At 40.5% G+C, this 22,533-nt stretch overlaps 1 protein-coding gene across 1 annotated transcript in view; it reads right to left on the bottom strand.

Annotated features, from left to right (window-relative positions):
• Window positions 1–22,533, bottom strand: part of GLI3 (GLI family zinc finger 3) — a 191,226-nt gene that overhangs the window by 124,154 nt on the left and 44,539 nt on the right. Inside the window, exon 2 of the mRNA XM_059484961.1 lies at window positions 14,862–15,104. Within this exon, the coding sequence (XP_059340944.1) occupies window positions 14,862–15,104 (243 nt within the window). The remainder of the gene's footprint in view (window positions 1–14,861; window positions 15,105–22,533) is intronic.

The raw sequence follows: 22,533 nt of genomic DNA, 5'->3' as shown, positions 1-22,533 counted from the left end.
TCAGAGCTGCTTGAGTACCATTTTGATTCTGACCTGACACCCAGTATTCAGGTCCTTGCTAGACCTTGTAGGCCACAGTTATGCTGCCTTTTCCAAGATGAAAAGCTCTGCAGCACATGCAAGCTCAGCACAGGATCTAACAGAGCAGAGTCCACAGAAACAACCTAAGTTTTGAGGATTTGTCTCTTAGCATGAACGGAAGACAGATCAATAAATCCAAAGCAGCTCTAGCTCTGGGAAATGGGCCAGGAAAAAGTATACAGAACAGTTAGGAAAATTAATGATCCTGTACATATTTAAGCATGATGAGGAGACTTCACAGAAAATAAGGAGAGAACTTTGGATTACCTTGACAGAAAAACCAAAGAAAGAATAATGCACAAGGAGACTCTGAAAGGCTCTGAAAGAAGACAGTTTGAAAATGCATCCAGTTTTTTGTTCCTAATAAAACTCTCCATTAATATGATTTGAATCTTTACTTAGTGTTTAACACAACATTTAGCAGCTACAATTCACTGAAGCAACTTAACTGAGGTGAATTCCTCCAGTTCCCAGATCACATTGTTTACAACAGATTTTTTGAGTTAATGTTTCTTCTTAGAGGGCTAGCAACTACAATTGCTACAGCCACTTCTGAAAGTACTTTGTATGTGCTAACAGCAGCATTCAGCAGCTTACGGCATTTGTATATGTAAATAAATAAATATAATACTTGATACACACACGTCTGCTGCATTGCTTTTTGATTTTTCAGGTTGTTAATTATTTTCTAAATATAAACAAAGACACTGTGGTATAACCATTGGCCTTTGAACAACTCCAAGTCCACTTTACATTTGTTAGCATGAGATCAGTTTTGATTACAATTTTGTTCTTTTGTAAGAAAAAAAAAAAAGATTCTATTGCTAATAATATAGGATACAGAACTTACTAATATTGAAAAATTTTGGACTCATGAGATGCATAAAGCCCCAAAGCTGCAAAGGAATTTTTAACATATGTAATACAAATACATATTCACATGCATATATGTATTTTTACACATATATAGGGAGAGATTTGGGTAGCACCTGCTGCAGTGGATTTATATAATGTCTTCCAAAACCCTATTTTTAGCCCATTATAACTTTCTGAAAACTTATTTTTCAAGAATTTTCCATGATTTTTTGAATGAGCAGAATCAAATATTATATTTTTGCTTTACGTCACAACAGGAAAAAAACCTGAAAACAAACATCCAGGTTTTCATTTCATAGATGGATTTACTCCCACAATGAAAAAATGTCTGAACCTTACACTTTGAACTCCCAGAATGGCTAATTCCCACTGATTTCTAGTTATATTTGTTATTTAGAAAACACTAATACTGCAATTAGTAAATGTTCCCATGGTGTATGTACTAACAGTGCAACAGCCAGCAATTTCATTTCCTTGTCTCCAAGAAACATTATTTCTTACAACCTGGATAAAGTCAAGCCCAGGAGTCAGCCCAGGGCCCAGAAGGAAGCTCTATCCATTTCTTGCCTCGCTGTGGGACTGTGCAATTGACCACAGCATCACATTCCTAACAAGCAGTCTGAAATCAATCCTCCCTTTTTCCTGTCCAGCCCACTTGTGTTTGGGTGAAAAAGGAGCCAGGGCTCTTTGGAGAAGAGGTCACAACTTGGGTTGGTGCTGTCAAGCAAATTTTTTTACCTGGAAAACACTTAACTGTGTGATGAAATGTTGTTAAACTGCACTGCAGTTGACATTCAGTTTGAAAAGATGCTTCATAATGACATCTTTACACTGAAATTACATAAATAGCCAATTAAATTCAGTTAAACCTAGCACTGCCAATTTTCATGCATTTATCATCAGGTGGAATAAAAAAACCCTTCACGTTAGCTATGTTTCAATAATTCAAAAATGAAACAGCAACCTCCAGATTAGTTCCATAGAAGTCCAAACTGTTGACAACTAGCTCTAACATGAAACTGAAGAAGGTGAATAGAAATTGAACATAATGTCATTCAAAGTATTTGGAGCTTAGAGACAGTAACTATGGAATATTTTATTTATAAACATATTCAATATGTTCATCAAGACTACAGCTACAGCACTTGATTGGATGTGCATAAAATGGCACACCTTTTTAATTTATATAAAGTTAGGCTGCCAAGAATATGTCTGTATTTCTTCAGACAACAGGTCTTCTTGAAGGGATCCACAGCACCTCACATCATGATTTTTCATTACCTTTATTTGAGCTAGTATTTTTTTCCTTAATTTCTGCTTCTCTCATTCTTCCACCCTCTCAGAATTAGGTAATAGGGGAAAAAATTGTATGGGCAAAATTTAACAACCTTCACAAACACAGTAAAAATTAAACACGTTCACTAATTTTAAATAATGTGCAGTGTATGAAGGTAACAGGCATATTTATGGTTATAATGTCACCACACAGTTTTGTGTAGCAAGAATTAGCTATAGAGTTTCCTATAATATTTTTATATATAAAGAAAACTGATCTGCTATACATGCATTACAAGCACTCTTTAAGATACCAGATAACTTCCAAACAAAATGCTCAAAACAAAACCCAGAAGATGCTGTTTCCCTTGCCTTTTATTCATAAAGTTGAACCACTATGTAAATCATGACAGGTTATTCTGTAGGCAACAATGCACAACTCATTATGTTAAACCTAAAGGACTCAACTTTTAGGCATTGCTGAGTTTTCTAGGTAGAAATTGTTTGTTGCCTATTTTTTTAAACTAAAATACACTATCACTTGTCATAAAAAATTGAATTAGAACAATCAAGATGTTCGATATGCGTTCCGAAGGACTAAACTTAAGGACTTTCAGTGCAACATGGACAAGAGTCCCATAAACTGTTTATTACCCTCAGAACAGTAACTTTACTTTCACTGGTCAGGATCATGAATGCTGTTTTCAGCAGAAACTTTGTCAGTCTTTTACTTCAGCCATACTATAACTTGAAGTTATAGTATCAGAATTACTTTGTAGCACTTAGTTCAGTTAGGGAAATAATGAATGCCACTAGGAAAAGAGACTCCAAGTAACATTCCTTTCTTTGGCATCAAGGATGCAGGCCTTTTTTCCATCTTCAAGAGGCAGATCTGTAACAGAGTTACACAGAAACAATACCAAGAACAGAATGTACTGGGGAGATGGAAGGCACGTGCCTGCTATTTCATCTCCAAAACCAGGTGTGATTCCCACATGAGTGGAAATATCAGCAAAAGCAAGCTTTGCATTTCTAAGTAGCAAATGTATTCTCATAAAAAAACCTTTATAAAGTGCCAGTGTCTCCTTTGAATAAATTAATGCTGATAATTGACAACATTCCCATACCTTGAACACTAAGCAGAGTAGCATGAATGCAACATCCACCAGTGCAGGCATGGGAATAAACCAGCAAAAGGGTGATTTCTGATTCTGAAGCCAAATATCATCACTCTCCTCCTTTTAGAAGCAGAAAGGGGGGCGAGGACAAGAAAAGAAAAGAAAAAGAAGGACAGCCAAAACCAGCAGGCTAAGTAGAGTAACCGGAAGCGTACAATTTACTGCTAATGGTTCAGTGTCTGCAAAGGACTGCTCAAGCTGTGCTCAACAAAAACTCAGTAATAGCCAAAGAGGGAAGTAAAAAAAGGCAAGATGTTTGGCTTTACTTTCTGTCAAATACTGTTAAATATGAGCCACTTAAAAAAATAGAATGAAAGAATCCAATAATGCTTTGTACAGGTGGTAGTGAGGTCCCTGGCTGGGCCTCCAGACAAAACCATTCCCATGTAAACCTTAAAGAGGATTAATCCTCAAGGACCACTGTAATGAGACCTTAAAAGGCTGAACACCAGCAGCCTATCACGGAGGGAAGCAGTAGCCTGCTCCCAGAAGTCTTCTCTAGCAGAGTTACATCAAAGCAAACTGGGACCAGATAGCAGGATTCTGCAAGAATCCCTTATCTCAGCGCTAACGGATGCTTCTCCTCTGATTGTCTTGAACTGCCACCTGTCCCAGACATCTTTGAAGGCAATGCTAAGCCTGTGATGGATCTGACCTCCTTGAGCTGAGATTCTTTTATGTCTTTCTTCATTTTCTGCTCTGTTACATTCTTTCCCTGTAACGCACACTACATGAAACAAAGGGAGTTCTCACTCCTTGACTTACTCTCCCCAGCCATTTGAAAGCAAAAAAACAATGTTAAGGATTATACTTCACCAGCAATATGGAGCTGTCCTCAGGAGACAAGCCTCTTATTTTTGAGAGTTATAACTAGATGGCTTTTACACGAAGGGACTTTAAAATGAGGTTCAACATTGCTGGGAGCCAAGATATGAAAGCTGCATATCAGAGATAGCTTAAAAAAACAAAAAGGTTCATAATACAGAAGTATACAAAAAATCACATTACAAAAATGAGCAGGAAAATAACCAGGAAGCACCAAGCCTCAGAGAAAATTATTGTAGTATATATATGCATCCCATGTTGTGCACCAATAGCCTTTAATACCAGTGGCCACCATACAGTGCCAAAATCAGCCTAGATTAAAATAAAAATAACTGGTCACTACAAATAAAACAGCAGGTCCTCCACTTGAGACACATGCCTACACTGACATAAACAATTGCACCCAGTCCCCACGAAGGGATGTGGCTGCACCACGAATGCTGCACATCAGGGCTGGTTTGTAACCAGGGATGTGCTGGCAGCCACACTCATGCTGATTTGGTGACATGTACTTGCAGTAGGATGAGCCAGAGTTACAGAGCTCAAGATAAATTCAGGGGAATAGCATCAGATTTTTATCTGATGGCTACAAGTCATAATATACAAGTCATCATGGTTCTAAAAAGGCTGGGCTGAGGAGGAATACTACTACAACTCCTACCTCTGGTTTCCCACTTCTGCACTCAATTAATTCTGAACTATTTTATAAGTCCTTTTCTTCTAAGTACATGGCACTGTCAGAAGAACAAGAAGCAAAATATAGCTAGGCTGAAGAGGACTGCTGCCTGCCAGCAGCATCTCTCAGTTCCCCAAGCTGATAAAATAAAATGGTGTCATTAGTTGCAATTAGGTGGGACTCATGGAAGCTCTACGCGCAGGAAGAGAAAGCACCCTTCTTGAGTCCTTTTGAAGTTTCCTAGGAAATCACAGCTGGAGAATAAAATCTGAATCAACCAGCTGAGCTAGACTCTGCGAAAGACTGCAGCAAACAATGAGCAGATATAGAGTATGAATAATAAGAATAAAAAAAAGGCATCACACGGAAAACACCCAGCAGACCCTGGCATTTTCTGGAGCCAAGACCTACTGGCACGTGTTGCCACATAAATGTAGCCTAGAGGCAACCTCAGAAGGAATTTGAAGATGGCTTCTTCCCATCTATGAAGCAATTCCCACAACAGGGTATTGTGCTTCAAGACCACAGAGCAATGCCAGTCTAAGCACCAGGCTCCCATAGGGAAAATACAAAAATCATTTCTCAACCAACAGAAGAACACAGCATTTCAGATGAGTGTCTCCCCAGAGAGCTGTGCCAATACCTTGTGTAACCTCAACAAACGGTATCCATGCCTACATCACTTCTTAAAGGCAGCCTAGAGGCCCCCCCCTCATGGGAAGGCAGGACAGCCTTGTGTTTTGCCAGCCTCCAGGCACAGCCCCAGCAGCACCAGGCCCAACACACCTCTGGTCCAGCAGGACCTGCATGCCCAGGCAACCCCCACGTGTAAATGCAGCACAGGCAACACTCCCACAGGCTATTTACCAAAAACTTCCAGACAGGGAGGCTGGTCACAACACAGACACACAGCATGCTTCAACCCATCAGTACAGACCACCTTTTCAGAGCAGAATACACAAGAAACTCACATCTATGGGAAGAAACACTACAGCAGGCCTTGTCGTCCCTGATCCTTGTTTTCAATGCACAAAGGATGAACGGCACCACTAAATGTCGGATGTAACTACTGATAAGTAACTACTGGCTTTGAAGAAATGTGCTGTTTCCCCAAAAGAAGCGGAAACATTTTCACAGGCCAGAACCCAGGTTTTTAATTTGTTCTGTGGGATCAGATGAAACCAAATCAGGCCTTTAGCCTTTATTTAAATGGGTTCCTTCTAGTTTGCTTTATGTATTTAAATTAAAAACAACAAAAAAAAATTAAACAAAAACTTGTAAGAGTGAAAAAAAGCATAGACCATAGCCATTGCCAGTCTCATGCAATGTAAGGACTTAGATGAACAGGACATAGATCAGGCTTTCCAAATCAAACATCCCAAATACTGGACAACTCAATAATTAGTTAGTAATGCATGATTAGTGCTCCTCTTTTCCCTCCTAGTTAAAAGCAAAAAAAAAAAAAATTTTGCTCCTATCACAGCAGTAATTAATGTTTTTGATGTCTGGCACCAATTTTATTGTTAACAGCACTGTTAGATCAGTGGTTAATGCCAACTCAAATATTGTCCAGCATGAAGAACAGCTTTGGTGCCAACAGTTTCCTATCACTGTACCATGCTGGTCCATCCCGGTAAAGTGAGCAACCAATGTTTATACATAATATAGGCCTTGATCCAAATTTCATTCATCCAAGTAACGCAATTCCATTTCAACAACAATGTCTAACAGAACTCAAGGCCAAAGCTTGAAGCTTTCTTCAGTTGTATCTGTATATAGGCTGGTGAAAAAAAAAACAAAAAACATACAAATCAAATTCAGTACCTTTTCACAGTAGGGAGTCTGACATGCTGGAATGAAATTCAGTTCAACACATTTTAACTCATTAGTTATTTGCTTCAGCACTTGGTGTGGTGTTACACTCAGCCATTACCATAATCAGCCATTTATTTAGAAGTACTTCATGTGCCATAACTTTTGGCTTGTTACCACTGGCTATTTCAATGGGGACTGTAAATGGAGGAATAACAATGTTCAGCTCTTCATCTGAAAAATGGTAACATGGATTCTTGGGAATTAGGATTTTAAATTGCAACTAGCATGAAGAACAGGTAAAATAAAAGGGTAGAATCTAAGGTAACTGGGGATTATTTAAAAGTTTATTGAAGCCAGCAGCTGTTGATTCATTGAATTCACTGGGTTCTGGATCAGCATCATTCAACTGTTTCAGAAAAATGATGGCTCGGGGCAGCACTGAAATGTGAAAGAGAAGCTAGAATAAACAATGGGGGACTCTCTATACTACCTTATTCAGAGTGAAACATGAAAGAAGCATAATTGAGATTAGAAAGCAATTCTGTTATCTGGTGAGCTATCTGTTTTGAACTCCAAAAAACTGCAAGACAATAAAAAAAAACATTAAAGAAAGCAATATTGAAAGACTGTTTTGTAAGTGGTAACTCTTACTTTTAAAAGGAAGTATGAAGATGTACAAACTTGTACATACATACATTCCCACGCACATACTGCCTTTCCTGCGGCCGTGTACCCAGCACCACACATGCCAATGACCACATGGCAACACAGCAGCTGTCCTCTTAAAACACAGCTATGTGTACTCAAAATATTGAGGGTAATACTGCTTCTCTGCACTGGTGGTTTCTGCCTTGGCTGCAAGGTATATTATCAGAAATCAATAAAGGTAGTCAGTATAAGTCTGACTGAAGGGGTAAGCATTCCTAACATGATCTCCAGACTCAGATGTGATCCACTCAGCAAGCTCAAGAGCCCCAGTTGAGCAGTGTTTTAATAAAGAGTTTATAGAGTGCTGTGTAAACTACCAAGACTAAGAGGTAAAGAGCCAGGCTAAGAGGAAGCCAATTATGCTGGTAGGTGTGAATAAAAGGAAGTAGAGGCTATGGATAAGTGGCTCTCCTCCGAAGTACTGAGCTCAATCAATAGGAATAAAGCTGTATCTGCCAGCAATCCTGAAAATGGTTCAGCAACCAAAGCATTGAAACCATCATAAAAGTAAAGGCCTGCTCAACCCTGGGTTCCAACAGGAGGCCAGTACTGAGAGATTTCCATGGGACAAGCCTGAAGCTGCACTTTGACAACAGGGACCATGTTGCCTTTCAAATCCCCCCTTGACAAGTCCACGGTCAATGCCATGCAGAGGGCAGGCCCATGGTGTCCACACGCTCCCACTACTCCACTGCCCACCTGAGGCATCCTCTGTGACACAATGCCCTCCTTCTGTGCCCACACAAGGGCCAGGGGACAAGAGCAATGACAAATAGGGCACACCAAGATCTCAAGCACCCAGAATGAAAGAGAATTAACACAAGAGAATCACGACAGAGGAGCATCCTGTACACATTAGCTACTCTGCAACTGATTTATTGCTACAGTTTTCTTAACAAAAGCTGGACAACGACAGCAGAGATGGAGCAAAAAAATCTCAATTTAAATGTTTGTTTTCTACATTTAGACACAACAGTTGAGAATTTTGGGCTAAATACAGACAAACAGGGCCATCTTAAGTCCCTGATATGTCAGGTCATTCATACAGAGTATGAATGAGATCTGTTAACAGATATGACTCACGATACAGGGGCCGACCAGGCTGGCAGTCACACACTTAGGATCCTCACAGGCATGAAAATGGCACTCAATGCCAATCTCAATTTAGGCAATTAAATTCACTCTAGTAACATTGCCCAGAGAGAACCCCAATGCAAGAGAACCATCTCACTTTTCTCCCAACCTTCCAGCTGCTGATGCCAGTTACATTGTAGGCACACAAGATCAGCTCAAACCCACTACAGACCTTCCGTTTTAAAAGCATTGTGACAAATGTCCATGTATCAAGGGATACAACAACTTTGAAGAAGCTTTTCACTCTCTCCTGATTTAGGGACAGTGGATCTGCCTTGATGCTCAAGAGATGGATTACATTATTTCTTGGCTTTTTCTTTACAGTTCTTAACCATGATTCTGTGGCTCTGAGCAATGAATTCTGTCTCTTTCTATGAAGGCAGTATACAACAAATGCATACTGTAAAGCAGATAAAAAAGCTTTAGCTGGAAAAAATAAATCAAATCCATTAGTGTTTTTGTATTTGTCCTGTCTTCATCTTCCCCATTCTTTAAAAAAACAAACAACAACAAAAAAACCACCACATATAAAAACCTCATCCCACAGCTTTCTTAGATGCACTTGAACACCAAAACAAGAAACAAGAAGACATTAAAATAACATTTTTAATGTGCTTCTCAAAACATTTTTAGAATTTTGAAGTCCAACAGAATTACAGAGCTACAAATAATTTCTATAATTTCTTATTTCTTATTTAGAAATAAGAAATCTCCAACATTCTATTCTACCAAATCAAGCCAAGCCAAACAAAAAAAAATTCAAACCAAACAAAAAAGAAAAGAAAACAAAACAAAACAAAAAAAAAAATAAAACCGAAAACAAATAGCAAAACCAAAACCAAACTAACAAAAAAAATCACCCAAACCCACAAGTTCACCTTTCAATTGCTCAATCACATTACACTTCAAAGCTTTCCAGATACTGGCAGTTCTGGAGTCTGTCTCATGCTGAGGAGAGAAAAAAATGCATAAGAAGGAAGAACATATCTACATACTGCAAACCTATAGGTGCAGTTGTTACTTCCATATGAGACCATCGCACAGGTGACACTGCTGATTTCACAGGCCTCGGGAGAAATGGGCAGGAGTACTTGTTATGAGCAGTTTCAAAAAAAATATGGGAGGGTTGGAAGGCATCTTGGAGAAGCTGTTTCAACTTAGAAGCTGCTAAGCTTACAAGGTCTGCAGCACCTTCCTAAATTTCACACTGAAGCTGCCTCTGACCGTAAGTTTGTATTTGAGAACAGTCATGTTTTTTGTTGGAAGCTATTGAAAGATACTATTATATTTTAGACTTTTAATCCCAAAAATGTTTTTGCAAACACACTAATTTTTTTTAAGACCCACACTTCAGCTGCTCAGCTGACATGAGCAGTCTGACATTCACTTTTATAACTGAGGCTTTTTTCCTTGTGAGTTCTATTAAAAGCTTTAGATTTTACTTTTTTCAACTACTCCTACTTGACAACATTTGGAAACCACCCCATAAATCACTGTCAGTAGAGAGTTTTGTCACTAGAGTGCTCAAGCCTCTCCCCTGCAAAATGCTGCAGAGTTGAAGTAGGACCCAGATTCTCAGAGGCTAAACTCAGTTTGAAACTGAAGAGCAACTATATGTATTTAAAGACTCTGGCCCTAAATCTCTAGAAAGATTCTCCAGCGACATTTTCCTACCACTGTTCAACCAGGCCAGGTAGAAACTCTCTACAAAAAGCTGTCCTGGTCTCCTGTCACCAAAAGACACTGGGAAACTAAGAGGGGAAATAAGAAAAGGGTCTGCTTTGGGGCTATCCAGAAGTGCCTCAGTTGTCTCTCTTGAGTCCCAAATTATGCCAGGTAGATGACAAAGGAGGCCACCACCTACCCCTCTACAGGCCCTTTCCATAAGTCCATCTCCTGGTGATGACCTGGATTGCTCTCAGTGTCAAATGTGCCACACATAGCTGGCCACTGTGGTTCAAGAGTCACTGCCATGAAAAGGCATTGCTTTCCAGTTACTGCAGTTTAAAACAGCGTTTCCAGTTTCCAGTTTGCATTTTAGAAACAGAATTCCCCTTTTTTTCCGCACACCCTTTTCCTTTCCAATGGGGATATGAAGGAAGGGGAATTCTTGTCAACAGAAATTAAAGCTAGTAAGTGAACAAGTGCACCTAGTGAACCAGCATTGTATTTTCCTTGCTGGGGTCTTTAGTTCATGTTGCAAATTGATTTTGAGGTGACACTAACACTGGGTAATCTAACTGGGGCAGTTATGCAAGGCCCAGGCCTTACAAAGCTAAGCCCAAGAACAGTCAGTGGGAACTGAGGGCAATCAATACCTTTGGAGGGCTAATCCTGTGAAATGTGCAATAAGCAGTTCCCACTTCCCCAGACAGATACAGAAGCTTCAACACCAGCAAAATAAATCCTTGGTAAGAAGAGGCGAAAAAAAGGAAAGGAAAAGGAAAAAAAAAAAAAGAAAAAAGTAAGTTCCTGCTTTCAGCTAGTGTAACCTCACTGAGATGAAGTGATTTACCACAAAGAGAATCCTGCAAGGGCCGTACATTCCGGTACATATAAATATTTGGATCAGAGCCAAATGATCTGTCACTGCTTTTTGCTTAAGATAATTCTTCAGGTTTTGCTAATTAGGTACTAACAATTCTTTCAGACGAACTGTGTAACCCAGGGAAGAATATCAGCAGTATGTTTTAAATCAAAGTGTTTACATCAAGAATGATTCATTTTTTCCATGAGGAATGACTTCTGTGACAGGCAGTCTTAGCACTGCCATAAATCTACATGAAAATTAAAATTGTGGAAGAAAATAACAAAGGCAAGTTGCTATCCCCATCTTCCCTGCCTCAGCCCCAACTCTAGAGATGGAATTTACATTAACAAGGGGCTCCAACTACCACTGGAATTAGTGTTTGAGAAACTCAGGGTTTTAAATCCTTTTAAGAAACACTGTGATTAAGGTCAGTAACTCTGCTCTCCTCAACAAAGGAGCTAACTCCAGCTCTTCTGTCATCTGTCCTGAAGCCTTTTTAAAGGAAAAAAAAAGTTTTTAGAAGTTAAACAAACAAAAACAGCATCTCCCTCTTCCTTTGTGAGCTGTGTTTAAATAGTGGTTAAGAAATCCATAACAAAAAAGACAGAAAAGAAAAATTTCTGGGTTAGGCCTGTGTTGTCCCTTTTATCTGTTGGAGAATAGAAGGCTGTGAGCTGAGCATGGGACTACATTCACAGTCTCAGTTGCTAAATGGTTGAGGGGCTCTCTGGCGGTGCAGAAGGGCTGCCAGCTCCATAGCATGTTTCATCCCAGCTGTTTGAAAAGCTGGTTCACTTGAAACACAACCATTATCCCCACCCACACTCTGCAGGAGAGCAAACTCCCCCTCAATGAGGGATTTCTTCCACATTTATGGGAACTATTACTACCAACATTTACAACATCAGTCATTTTAATTAGAAAAAAATTAAAACAAAAAAATCCTGCAATGCACAAACAGACACACACGTGTTTACATGTAAAAATGCAAAGCACTCAAGTTGTTTCTAATAACTGCAGCTCATGGAAGGAACATGCATTCTACACAAAACTGACTTAAACACCCTTTTCTTTTTTTGTCATAAAAACATACAGATGTCTTTCTTCAAAAAATTATTTTCCCTTTTCCTGTGTTACAGGAAGCCTGCCCACACTTTTAAATACAAAGTGGGTATAAATAGAAGCACGAATTAGGCATCTTGAGAGGTCTATATTTTCCAACCACAGGGAAACTAAGAAATTGCTGTAAGTGTTTACACATCTAACTATGTTGAATTAAAACATTTTCTATACACATGCCCAGCAAAACTAGCAAGAAATTAAGAGAGGAAAACAATAGCCTCTCTGGTTCTTTACCTGTTGCTACAGTGTACATTATTCAGCCTTCTTCATATGGACCACTAAAAGTGTCAGTCTTGATGCAGTCACCACTCTGATGAAAGCATATCTTACATATATAAATGATACAGCCACTATGAAAATTTCAGTAAGATTGTCGGCTTTCCTATAAATCTAACTAGACATTTGTCTTTTTAGTTGTCTCTCGGTATCATAGCTATTAAAGTAAATAAAAGCATGATGGCTCTTTTTATGACATTAATAGCTTGAGGGACCTTATAAATCAATGAATACAAATGTACTACTCATTACAGGAGAGGGAAGCAGGTCTGTCCATCTGATGCTTTCTGACTTAGATTTCTGTTTTAAGATCTTGTTGCTCATTTAAAATTAACTCATCTCCTGTTTCTCTGCTGTTGTATGGTGGGGAACTTCTGGTGCTCTCTCAACTTCTGACATCAATGTTTTGCTAGCAGTCCACACAGCCTAACTAGCTAGCATTAATGGTCACAATACAGATACAGTAGCTTCATTAAATCTTGACAACCCTTGTCAAAAGGTGAATTTGGGAAAATGAACCAAAATAAACTCATTGCAAACCATTCAGACACATCCTGACTGACCAGTTCTTTTTCTTCTGTCAGAACCTTCAGTAATTTCAGTAACACTTTGAACAAGATTTAATGGCTGAGCTGGCAGCTGGTCAGATGGTCAAAATGGCAATCTTCCCCACTAAATGCAGCATAACTTTTGTTGTTTTTGAGGGGTGTTTTTGTCACACATTTCATTTTTCCCCAGCTGTACTGCCTACAAAGAGAAGCTATTTTGCTTCCCCAATAATACTTGCTTGTTTTGTTGGGTTTCTTTTAAGCCAGATTTGGGCATTTGCTAACCAGAAGCTAGGAATGGTGCCTCCAGCCCCCGGGGTAATACTTGTGTGCCCTGCTGCTCACGAGTTGGCCGCTTGCACTGCACATTCATGCCTCTCTGGCAGGAGTCTGCCACTGGTGTGCTGCAGCAACTGTGTGCTCCTCAACAGAGAGATGAGTAACTCCCCAAGAGGGTTTGAGCAGGTCTGTACGAGAGCAGGAGAGGAAGGTGTACAAAACCCAACTGACTAGACTGAAAAAGAGCTCAAAAGCTTAACTGCAAACTTTTTTCCTAAATACTGATCTAAACTATACAGACAACAAGTGTTCGTTTTCTCATAATACCTCCATCCTTATTAACAATCAGGCTCTTTTTTTTTTTTTTTTTTAAAGGAGGTTGGTGAGACTTAAGGTTGTGCAAGACATACTTTGATCTGCACCCTGATGAGTGAACATTCCCCTTTGCTGCTAGCCCAACTAATGAAGGGATAAAATTAGCTTTTATCCCTGGCACTTTCTTTAGCAAAAAAACATGCACTAATCAGCTGTCCTCACTAATCAGTCGTCTGGCTAATGACCTTTTGCCTTAAAACACTAAAATTTCTGAATGATGTTAAAAAAAAAGGAAAACCAATGCAGACTGCTCTCTCTTTGTGGGTCTTAAGCCTATCATCTGGAATTGGAGACTGAAAGGTTAAATGGCAAATCTGTATCCTGACTGGGTGATAAATCTATAATCAAAAGGCACAAGCCTTGACACCTCAAGATGCACTTCATTACGACACAACTAAATGATCTTTTTTCTCTTTTTTTGGTAAACTAGAAACAGATGAAAAAAAAAAAATTGCTTAACTCCTTCATACTTTGCGCCTGTGGAGAAATCCACTCCACATCTGTGTTCAAGTGTCAGTTAATTTCTTACTTTTTTATTAATGCCTGAGTGAGAATTCAGAAGTTGAAACCATTTGCCTTTTTTTGTCCCCCTTACAACTTCAGGGAACTATAGCTGGGAAAGAAAATTGCAAAAACACTCCATCAAGCCTGCATTCTCAAACACACTTGTGAATGTCTAAAAAAAACCCTCCAAAACAAAACAAAGAGTCCCAAAGCACAAAACTAAGCCTTCCAATTCCCCAAATTCTCAGTGTACAGGACACAGTCCTTCTTCCTCTCAATAACATACTTTAACATTGTTTTAAAAGAGGGATTTTTAAGGCCTGTTTCATTTTCCTTCTCTGCTAGCTATAATGAGGCCCGTTTTTCTTCATGTTTTAAGGAGGTGGAGCAGAACACAACCCCAGATGGCTGAGGAGGATTAGCAACAGATGAGATGTCCTGTGGAAGTCACTTTGCAGAGGCCTGCAGTAATTTCTACCTGCAGTGCAACTGCACCCTGGTTTTTAACTTCAGGAAAAAAAAGAGACTGCATTTACCACAAACACCACTCCCTTCAGATAAAGCAGTTCTCCCCAGGGACAAGTAAAGTGACAAAATCACATCAAATTTGACAGCCTTCCAACTTTGCATCCCCAAATAAGGCAGCAATCAATACTCACGGTAATGAGGGTCCATGTAGCCGTTTCGGGGGTCCATGGTAAAGAGCGTCCCGCGGTACGGTACGGAAGGTTCGGGAAGGTGCGATATAGATCCATGGATCTCCTTCTTGATTAATGAGGCCCTTTCCTCACTCGACGTGGAAGGCTCTTCACTGATCTTGCCGAGGCCTTGCCCACCCTGCGGCTGCATTGTGATCGCGTTCCTTCTCTCTCTGTGATAGGTCTGCCCAGGACTTTCATCCTCTGCAAAAAAACGAGGGAGAAGAAAGAGAGAAGGGAAGAAAAAAGAGAGACACACACTTTTAGTCCATTTATAGCAAATACAATAAAGAAAAGTTCTCCCCCCGCTGCCCTCCTCCTCCTCCCGGTGTAAGTTGGTGACAGGAGGTGCCTGTGTGGCTGTGAGGGATGGCCTGGGGACGCTTGCCCGTTCAGAGCCGGCAGCAGCCGAGCAGTAGATCACCGTCACCCATGCACTGATGCTCCTCCAGCGCGGCTATCAATTGTGCAGGAACAGACAGAGGCTTGCTGTTTCCCTGCCTCTGGGACAAGGAGACTGGGAGCTCCCTGATGGGGAATCAAGAAATGATTTGTCACACAGAGGAGAAGATGAACCCCATCAGCCAGGCCTAAATCACGCCCAGCCACGCACCACAGCTCTGCAGCCCAGCTCCAGGTCCCTGGGGTTTGCCTGTGTGAGGGGCTGAAACCTTGCAGGGAGGTTGGCAGTGATCAGAACCAAGGTGGGCAGCAATAAAATGGATACAACTGCTCAAGATACAGGACCAGCAGCATCAGGCAGGCACAAGCAAGGCCACCTGCTCTGACAGTGTCACCACGTGCAGGATGGCTGCATATACTCCCCCTACCTCTTTTTCCCATATCCCCAAAATCAAAGCCACAAACCCTTAATGAACAAGGGGGAAGAAAAAGCTGGAGGTAAAATAATCATAACTAAGAGCATCAAACCCAAGCCCTAGTTTGGAGAAAGCCTCTAGGCCTTGTAAGGGGAGAAGAGCCTCCTGACCGTGGCTCTACCAGTCTTCCTTGCAGACAGCTCCAGGACTAGGTGCTAAAACAACCCACTGCTCCCACAAGAATTTTTTACCCCTAGGGACTACATACACCCTTCAAAAAGCAGACAAAATGGTTCTGTTCTTCAAAATCAATAGCTCCTAGCTACATTTCACACATGCTATGTGGCAGATGGGCTTTGCTAGGTACATAAGTCCCTAATGTAAATGCTCTCCTTGAGTTGCATTATTGGTTTAAAATACAGATGTTTCTCTAAACAAGCATGACTGCTTGCTGCCTGTAATCTTTGGCCAATACCAATGCTCCAGGTACAGCCTTATTCCATCTACCACACTGCATGTGCAAGCGTACACCAATACATCTTGAAGGAATACTGATAAAGATTCTTCATTTCAAAGTTGCTCTGCAGTTCTAGAAGTCCACAAGGAATCTCAAATTATTAAATGCTGGGCACAAAAATGGTAACTAGAAAAGGAAATGAAAACACCCTTAGGAAATAAAACTCAAGTGTTCTTACTCTACAATCCACATGCAAGGAAGAATGATTGACACCAGCGCCAAGACTGCACTTCTGTTGTTAGAGATCTGAGGTCAGGGCTAAGTTTTCACTTGTACCTTTCCCTGGTGTACTTGTTCACAGAGCAAAAGCAGCAGCCAGCAACTCACTGGGTGACTACACTCAGCAAGGCTGACCAGCGTGACTCAACCTATGTGCCTTCATACGAATTAGATTAGAAACAACAAGCTCTGGACATACAGATACCTGGCCATTATATGTGTAAATTAGCCACACCATTGCTTTGAATGAAATGCTAACCAATTTTTTGCTCTGCCTCCTCTCCCCCCAAGTAGCAACAACACAAAAACTCAGCAGCACAGCCTATTGAGCAGTTAATTATTTTTCTATCTCCAAGTATTACAGCAACCAGGGTTGCTGACTTATCAGCATCTTCCAGGGACAGAATTCTTTTTGCAGCCAGTAATTCTACATACAGAGCTTTTCCAGGGTTGGGTCTGAGAAGAAAGAGTTAATGGAAATAGACAACAACATTACAGAGTTTAAACCCTTTGCCCTTCCCTACTTTTTATTAATATGCACAGGCATTGGTCCCTGCTCTGGATTAGCAGAGTTTAAGGTTTCAACTTTTTACACTGAAGCTGGTTTTCGTTAGAGAACTGCAAATCAGGGACTAAAACTTTAAAACTTATATGAGGTTTTTAGAAACCTGCTTGTATAACAAAACAAAAAAAAAAATCAGCCCAAAGATATATTTTCCATCAGGTTTCTCTTTAGCCAGAGTCTTTTATGTTAAATTTCAACCTAGAGTGAACTTTCACTGATGAGACGTAAACTCCTATAAAAACAGGGTATTACACTTCATTTGAAATTGTGACAGACTCTTAAGTAGAGCAAGCTAACCAGTGCTACAACAGTTCAGAAAGAAGAAAGCTAGAGTGATTTGTGGGGCTGTATAATCATTCAGATGATCAGATAGGATTTCAGTTCTTTTACTCTTCCATATAAAGATAATATTTGTTAAAACTGCCATCCTGGGATACAACAAGAAGCTGACATTTATGTGCGGGCTCCACTTTTATACTTTTCTTCTCAAAACATGCACACGTCATGAATCAAGGTACTAGTGACTGTAATGGAAAAGGCTGATTTTTCTAATTGCTGAATTAAATTCAAAACCTACTTTCAGTAATTTAGAAACAAAAGGGAAAACATGGTTTGTTTAAATAAGGTTTTCTCTTTTTTGGTTACTTGAAAAAAAAAAGAAAACAAAACTATTTTTCCTTCTGTATCAACAATCTCTCTCCCATTATAAAGTTATTGCCATGTGCCATTACAAGTCAAAAGTTTCTGGATGTTTTCTGCCACACAAAAATTGCCCCAGAAGTATTTAACTAAACACGACGGCATTTTTGCCATAATAATAAGGTTTATTCATCAGCCAAGCAGCTCGCTAAGCATTGACTTCACACCACTGGGATGCTGGTGATGGGGGCAGATGAGAAATTTGACAGCACCCACGCTCCAGGACGCTAAGAGCCCTAAGAGCCGAGCAGTTTGCAGGAGCTCCCCAGCGCCGAGCGGGAAACTCCTCTTGCAGTGAAGCTGCCGGCTCTCACGGCAGGCGAGCCACTCCAGCGTGCCAAAAGGGGAAAGCTGTCTAATCTTGTTCTGGTTCAACTGAAGCGTTCAATAAAGTTTCAAGAGTAAGTGCGGGCAAGGCGCGCCAGGCCAAATTACTGACAGAAACACACTGTCCACCATGGCAACAAGTGGGATTCTAAAGCAAAAAAGTAAGCAAACAGCCCACTTCTCCAGCAGCATCTGCCAAAGGGGTTTTACAGCCAAATAAGTGAGAACTGTTCTGTTACTGCCCTGCTCACGTTTTAGAAGTGACCAGCTTTAGGGTCAAAAGATGCATCTGGATTTATTAAAATGCTGCAGAGAGACAAATGCCAAAGTAAACAATGAAGCTGGTGGCAGCCCACCAACTCCAGTACAAGTCCTCCCACCTTTTGCCAGTGTAAGAGTGAAGGGTTAAATAAGAAAAGAAAAAAGCGATCATGCCCAAGAGCAATCTGCATAAGCTTCTCTTTCTTCACATACACCCTTTCTCTGACTTAACAAGCCAATAGCCAGAGACACATGTTAGAAGTGCCTAGTCTTGAATGATCACTTTAATCCAGGATTCTCACATCCACTGAGAAATGCCTGATTTAGTCCTGCCATTTTGATCAGAAGCCAATTTTATTAGAAGTGCTGAGCACCTCACTTAATGGAGCACCTCTCACTCAATCAAAAAGCTTTCTCAAAAAACTCACACTGGACAGCATGCCTGAGTAAACACACTTTTAATTGCACAGCTAATTTACTCAGAAAGTTTTAAAAAAATCAGCACAAGCCAAAACCTAAGGCAAAAATCCTTTAAACTTTCTTTACCTGTTGAACTTTTTTGCCTTTTTTTACCATAGACCAAGACATAGTAGAAGCTATTTTACTTTAAAGCACCTAAAGTCAGCAACTGAAAAAAAAGTTGAAATCTATTGATAGAGCACACTAAAAGTCAATCCCAACACACTTCAGAAACACCCCTGATTAAACAAGACAACACCAGCCCAGTTAAATCTCTTAATATATTGTTTCATCACCATATTTCTGCTTGCAACTTCCAGAGAGCACGGCTATCTCATGAGAGATCTGACAGCACTTCAGCAGAGTAAGAGAAAAAAACAAGGTACTTACAACTCAGTCCAAGAGACCCTGCCTGATGTTCCCTCTAAGCTCTTCTCTTCTCTTGACCAAAATTCTCTGGCTACCAGGACATGGGCATTCCTCCCTCTTTTTCTCCCTCTCCCTTCTCCCCCCCACCACCCCCCCGCCCCCATCTCCCTCCCTCTCTCTCAAAGGCAGTGCTTCTCCCATTAGAGGAATTAAAAGTGGTTGGTGCCATGCTAAATTTAACAAGCTCATTAGTATTCTTCCTGTGTGCTTCCTAGTGAACTCTCCCTATTCAAGCAGCTCTCTCTAGCTGAGGGGTCAGGCGGCTAATCATTAAATCAAACTAATGTCACCCTATCACAATCAGCCTAAGAGAAGGACGGTTTATTATTTCAGTTTATGCTAAATAAACGGTTTTACAAATGGTCTCCAAGCAAGGTCAACAGCAGCTTCAATTACAAGACAAACTTAACAAGAGTTGCTATAAACCAAGTGCTCCATATTGACCTAAGCACAAGCTCGGCTCTGCATATTGCCACTAGCAGGATTGTACAGGAATGCATATTGTAAAATAAAGGAAAGGGTAATCTTTTCTTTGCCAGAATTTGTGACTGCACAGAGACTGCTCATTCACCTCTCCCCAACCAGATTGCTGCTCAGCTCAATTCACCCCACACAAAGGCTGAAGACCAGACCTCAATGGACCGAGTGAAACATGTTCAAAACTAGGCTCTCTATTGTGACTGAATTTCTTAACATCTTTTCAAAAAGCGGAGAATGCCTTGAGGCTAAAGGAAGAAACAGGCTAATGGTGAATTGGGAATACTGAGCAAATTTCAGAGCCCTTTCCTCCTAGCTTTTGAGGTTGAAAGCAAGCTCTTTCCTTTCAAGTTTCAAAGTCCTTTTTCCTCCCGCAGTGTCACAGAAGGATTTGAAAAGAAGGTAATTGTGCTCACAGTCCCCCTGATCAGAGCTTACGTCCTATTTCTGGTATTTCAGAATACTTCTTGCAATAATGGTGCATATAGCTCAATCCCTTAACCGTCCTGCACTCTGCAATTGCTCATTAAATGAACAATTGCTGGTATAAAATGCCTTTTATGTTCAAGGTCTGGATATAAGATAAGCATTCTAGTACTCTAAATTTGGTTTACTAAGGAAACTCTCCATCATTAAATTACAAAACTGAAATCAGAATATCAGTCTTTCCCAGAAAAGCAGCATTTTAGATGCTGTGAGCCAGAAGGAAGGGGGAAGGTGGAATGCAAAAAAGATTGACTACTTAGATTCTTAACAGAACAGATACCTAAGTAAGAAAGCCATTTCCTTCTCATTTAAGAAAGGCTAAGTTTTTGACACCTGATGTTTTCTTCCTTGAAAAGAAACAATAGAGCAATTGCCAGGCTCATTAGGACACCTGTACCTGCACCTTCTTGCATACACACACTTTTCACTTCTCTCTGACCACCTTAAGATCAACATCGGAGGAAACAGATCTGTAGGATTGTGCCTGCCTTTAAAAACAGCATGTGTTGTAAGCAAAATTTTGTTTTGGGTGAGTACAGTAGCTTAAATTGGACACCCTTGGTCCCAAGTTTGTTATTGTCCTACATGTGGAGCAACTGCACAAGAAGCACTCTGGAAACACTAACACAGATATGAAGGATGATGCTCATAATTGGTTTTAAAAATAGACTCCATTTACACAAGAGGCTACAAAATCTGCTAGATAATACTGTACTCACTTTATTTGCAATGCTTAAGACTATCTTCTACAAACCTTCTGTGCTTATAAATAACGTACATTATCTGAGCTTACCACTGAAAATTTATAGTTTTCTATTCCTACTTGAAATGTAGGAAATGTACTTTTAGCTTAGTTATTTTTTCTTTTTCCTGTGTATAGTAATTTCCAAGAACTTATTTGTGATCTGTGGAATATGAATACACACCTCTTTTGTAATTTTGTTTGTTTTGAAAAACGTTATATTCTTTTTTGTCAACTTTAGCTTTCACTGGAAGAAAAAGGATTTATCAATGAAGGAGAGAGAGGACCCAGTCCCTACAATACCTACCTAATACTCCACTCACACTCCCTTGTTTTCCTCAAATGACACATTCATTTTTGCTGCATCTGCTGCACAGCTTGGTTCAGTTCTTTTTTTGACAGTACAGAGGACAGAACACAGTGCATCAATACAGCGCCTATGACTTTAGAAACAGAGCCTGATCATGCATTCCTGAGTCAATGGCAGAGCTCCCACTGACCTGGGAGAGACAAAACTGGGCCTGTATGGAGTTCACACCACTCCAACACGAAACAAGCAATGCACTGTTATCAGGAGAACATCACTCACAGCCTTTTCCAAATGTGTGAGTAACTCTTCCCCAAGACTGATGGGGAACCTGAGAATGGCACGAAGCAGCTTAAAAAACTCAGGTAAACTTTTCTAGACCCCTAAATCAGAGAGAGCCTTCTAAGCAGCAATGTATTTATCTCAATTTATCTCAATTCAGATGAATTTACAGTGCTTGTTACCTCCCCAGCCACTCCCAACTAAAAACAACCAGCTGAAGCTAAACAAACATATAGGAAATTATGTAAAATAAAGCCACCTTTAAAATTTCATACAAGCAAAGACCTACTGTATTTATTTTACTGAGAGTCTGCATCTACAAATCCCTCCATGAGATCGATAGGGAAATGCTAAAAATCTCATATAAGCTGAAAAAATCCTACTGAGGAAACACAAGAAGCAGATGTAGACACAGATACCTACACACAAAGGCAGAGTGCCGTGGAAACTTCCTTGTCAGTCCCAGGACTCAGCCTTAGAGGACGGACAAAGAGGGCAGGAGGCACAGCTGGGCTGCCTTACACATTATCCACATGATCTTGCTGATCATGCAGGACATGTGGAAAAAAAAAAGGAGTAATATTTGGGCATGTGCCTGAAGTTACTGACCTGACACTTGAGCCATCCCAGTCTCTTCTTCAGAACAAGCTACTGAAGTTGCTTGCTGGGAGCCAGATTCCAGCCAGATTCCTGCAGTATCCTGTTGGCCAAGTTCCCCTCCAGCTGCCCAGCTGAACCACCCATTAGCCCAGACGTGGAGCTTGAACCCTGCTGCCCAGCCACAGCCCAGACCTGCAGGGCTCAGAGTCTCTGGGAAGCTAATGGAGGGACTAATTCTCAGCAACTTGCAAGGTCAGCCTCTGAAGAAGTGAGAGCCTCACTTCTGAACAAGCCCTCTCCCAGCCCGTTTCCACACGGGCTTTAAAATAACAAAAACAAACAATTTAAATCAAAACAGCTGAAAAAACCATCTTCTCCCTTCCCAAGTTCAGGGCTACATGTTTCTCCCATGGCAGACAGTGGATTACTGTGGTGATACTTAACA

Source organism: Ammospiza nelsoni, chromosome 1, assembly GCF_027579445.1.
Source record: "Ammospiza nelsoni isolate bAmmNel1 chromosome 1, bAmmNel1.pri, whole genome shotgun sequence".
Taxonomy (NCBI): Eukaryota; Metazoa; Chordata; class Aves; order Passeriformes; family Passerellidae; genus Ammospiza; species Ammospiza nelsoni.
This window is presented reverse-complemented; position numbering and strand designations above follow the sequence as displayed.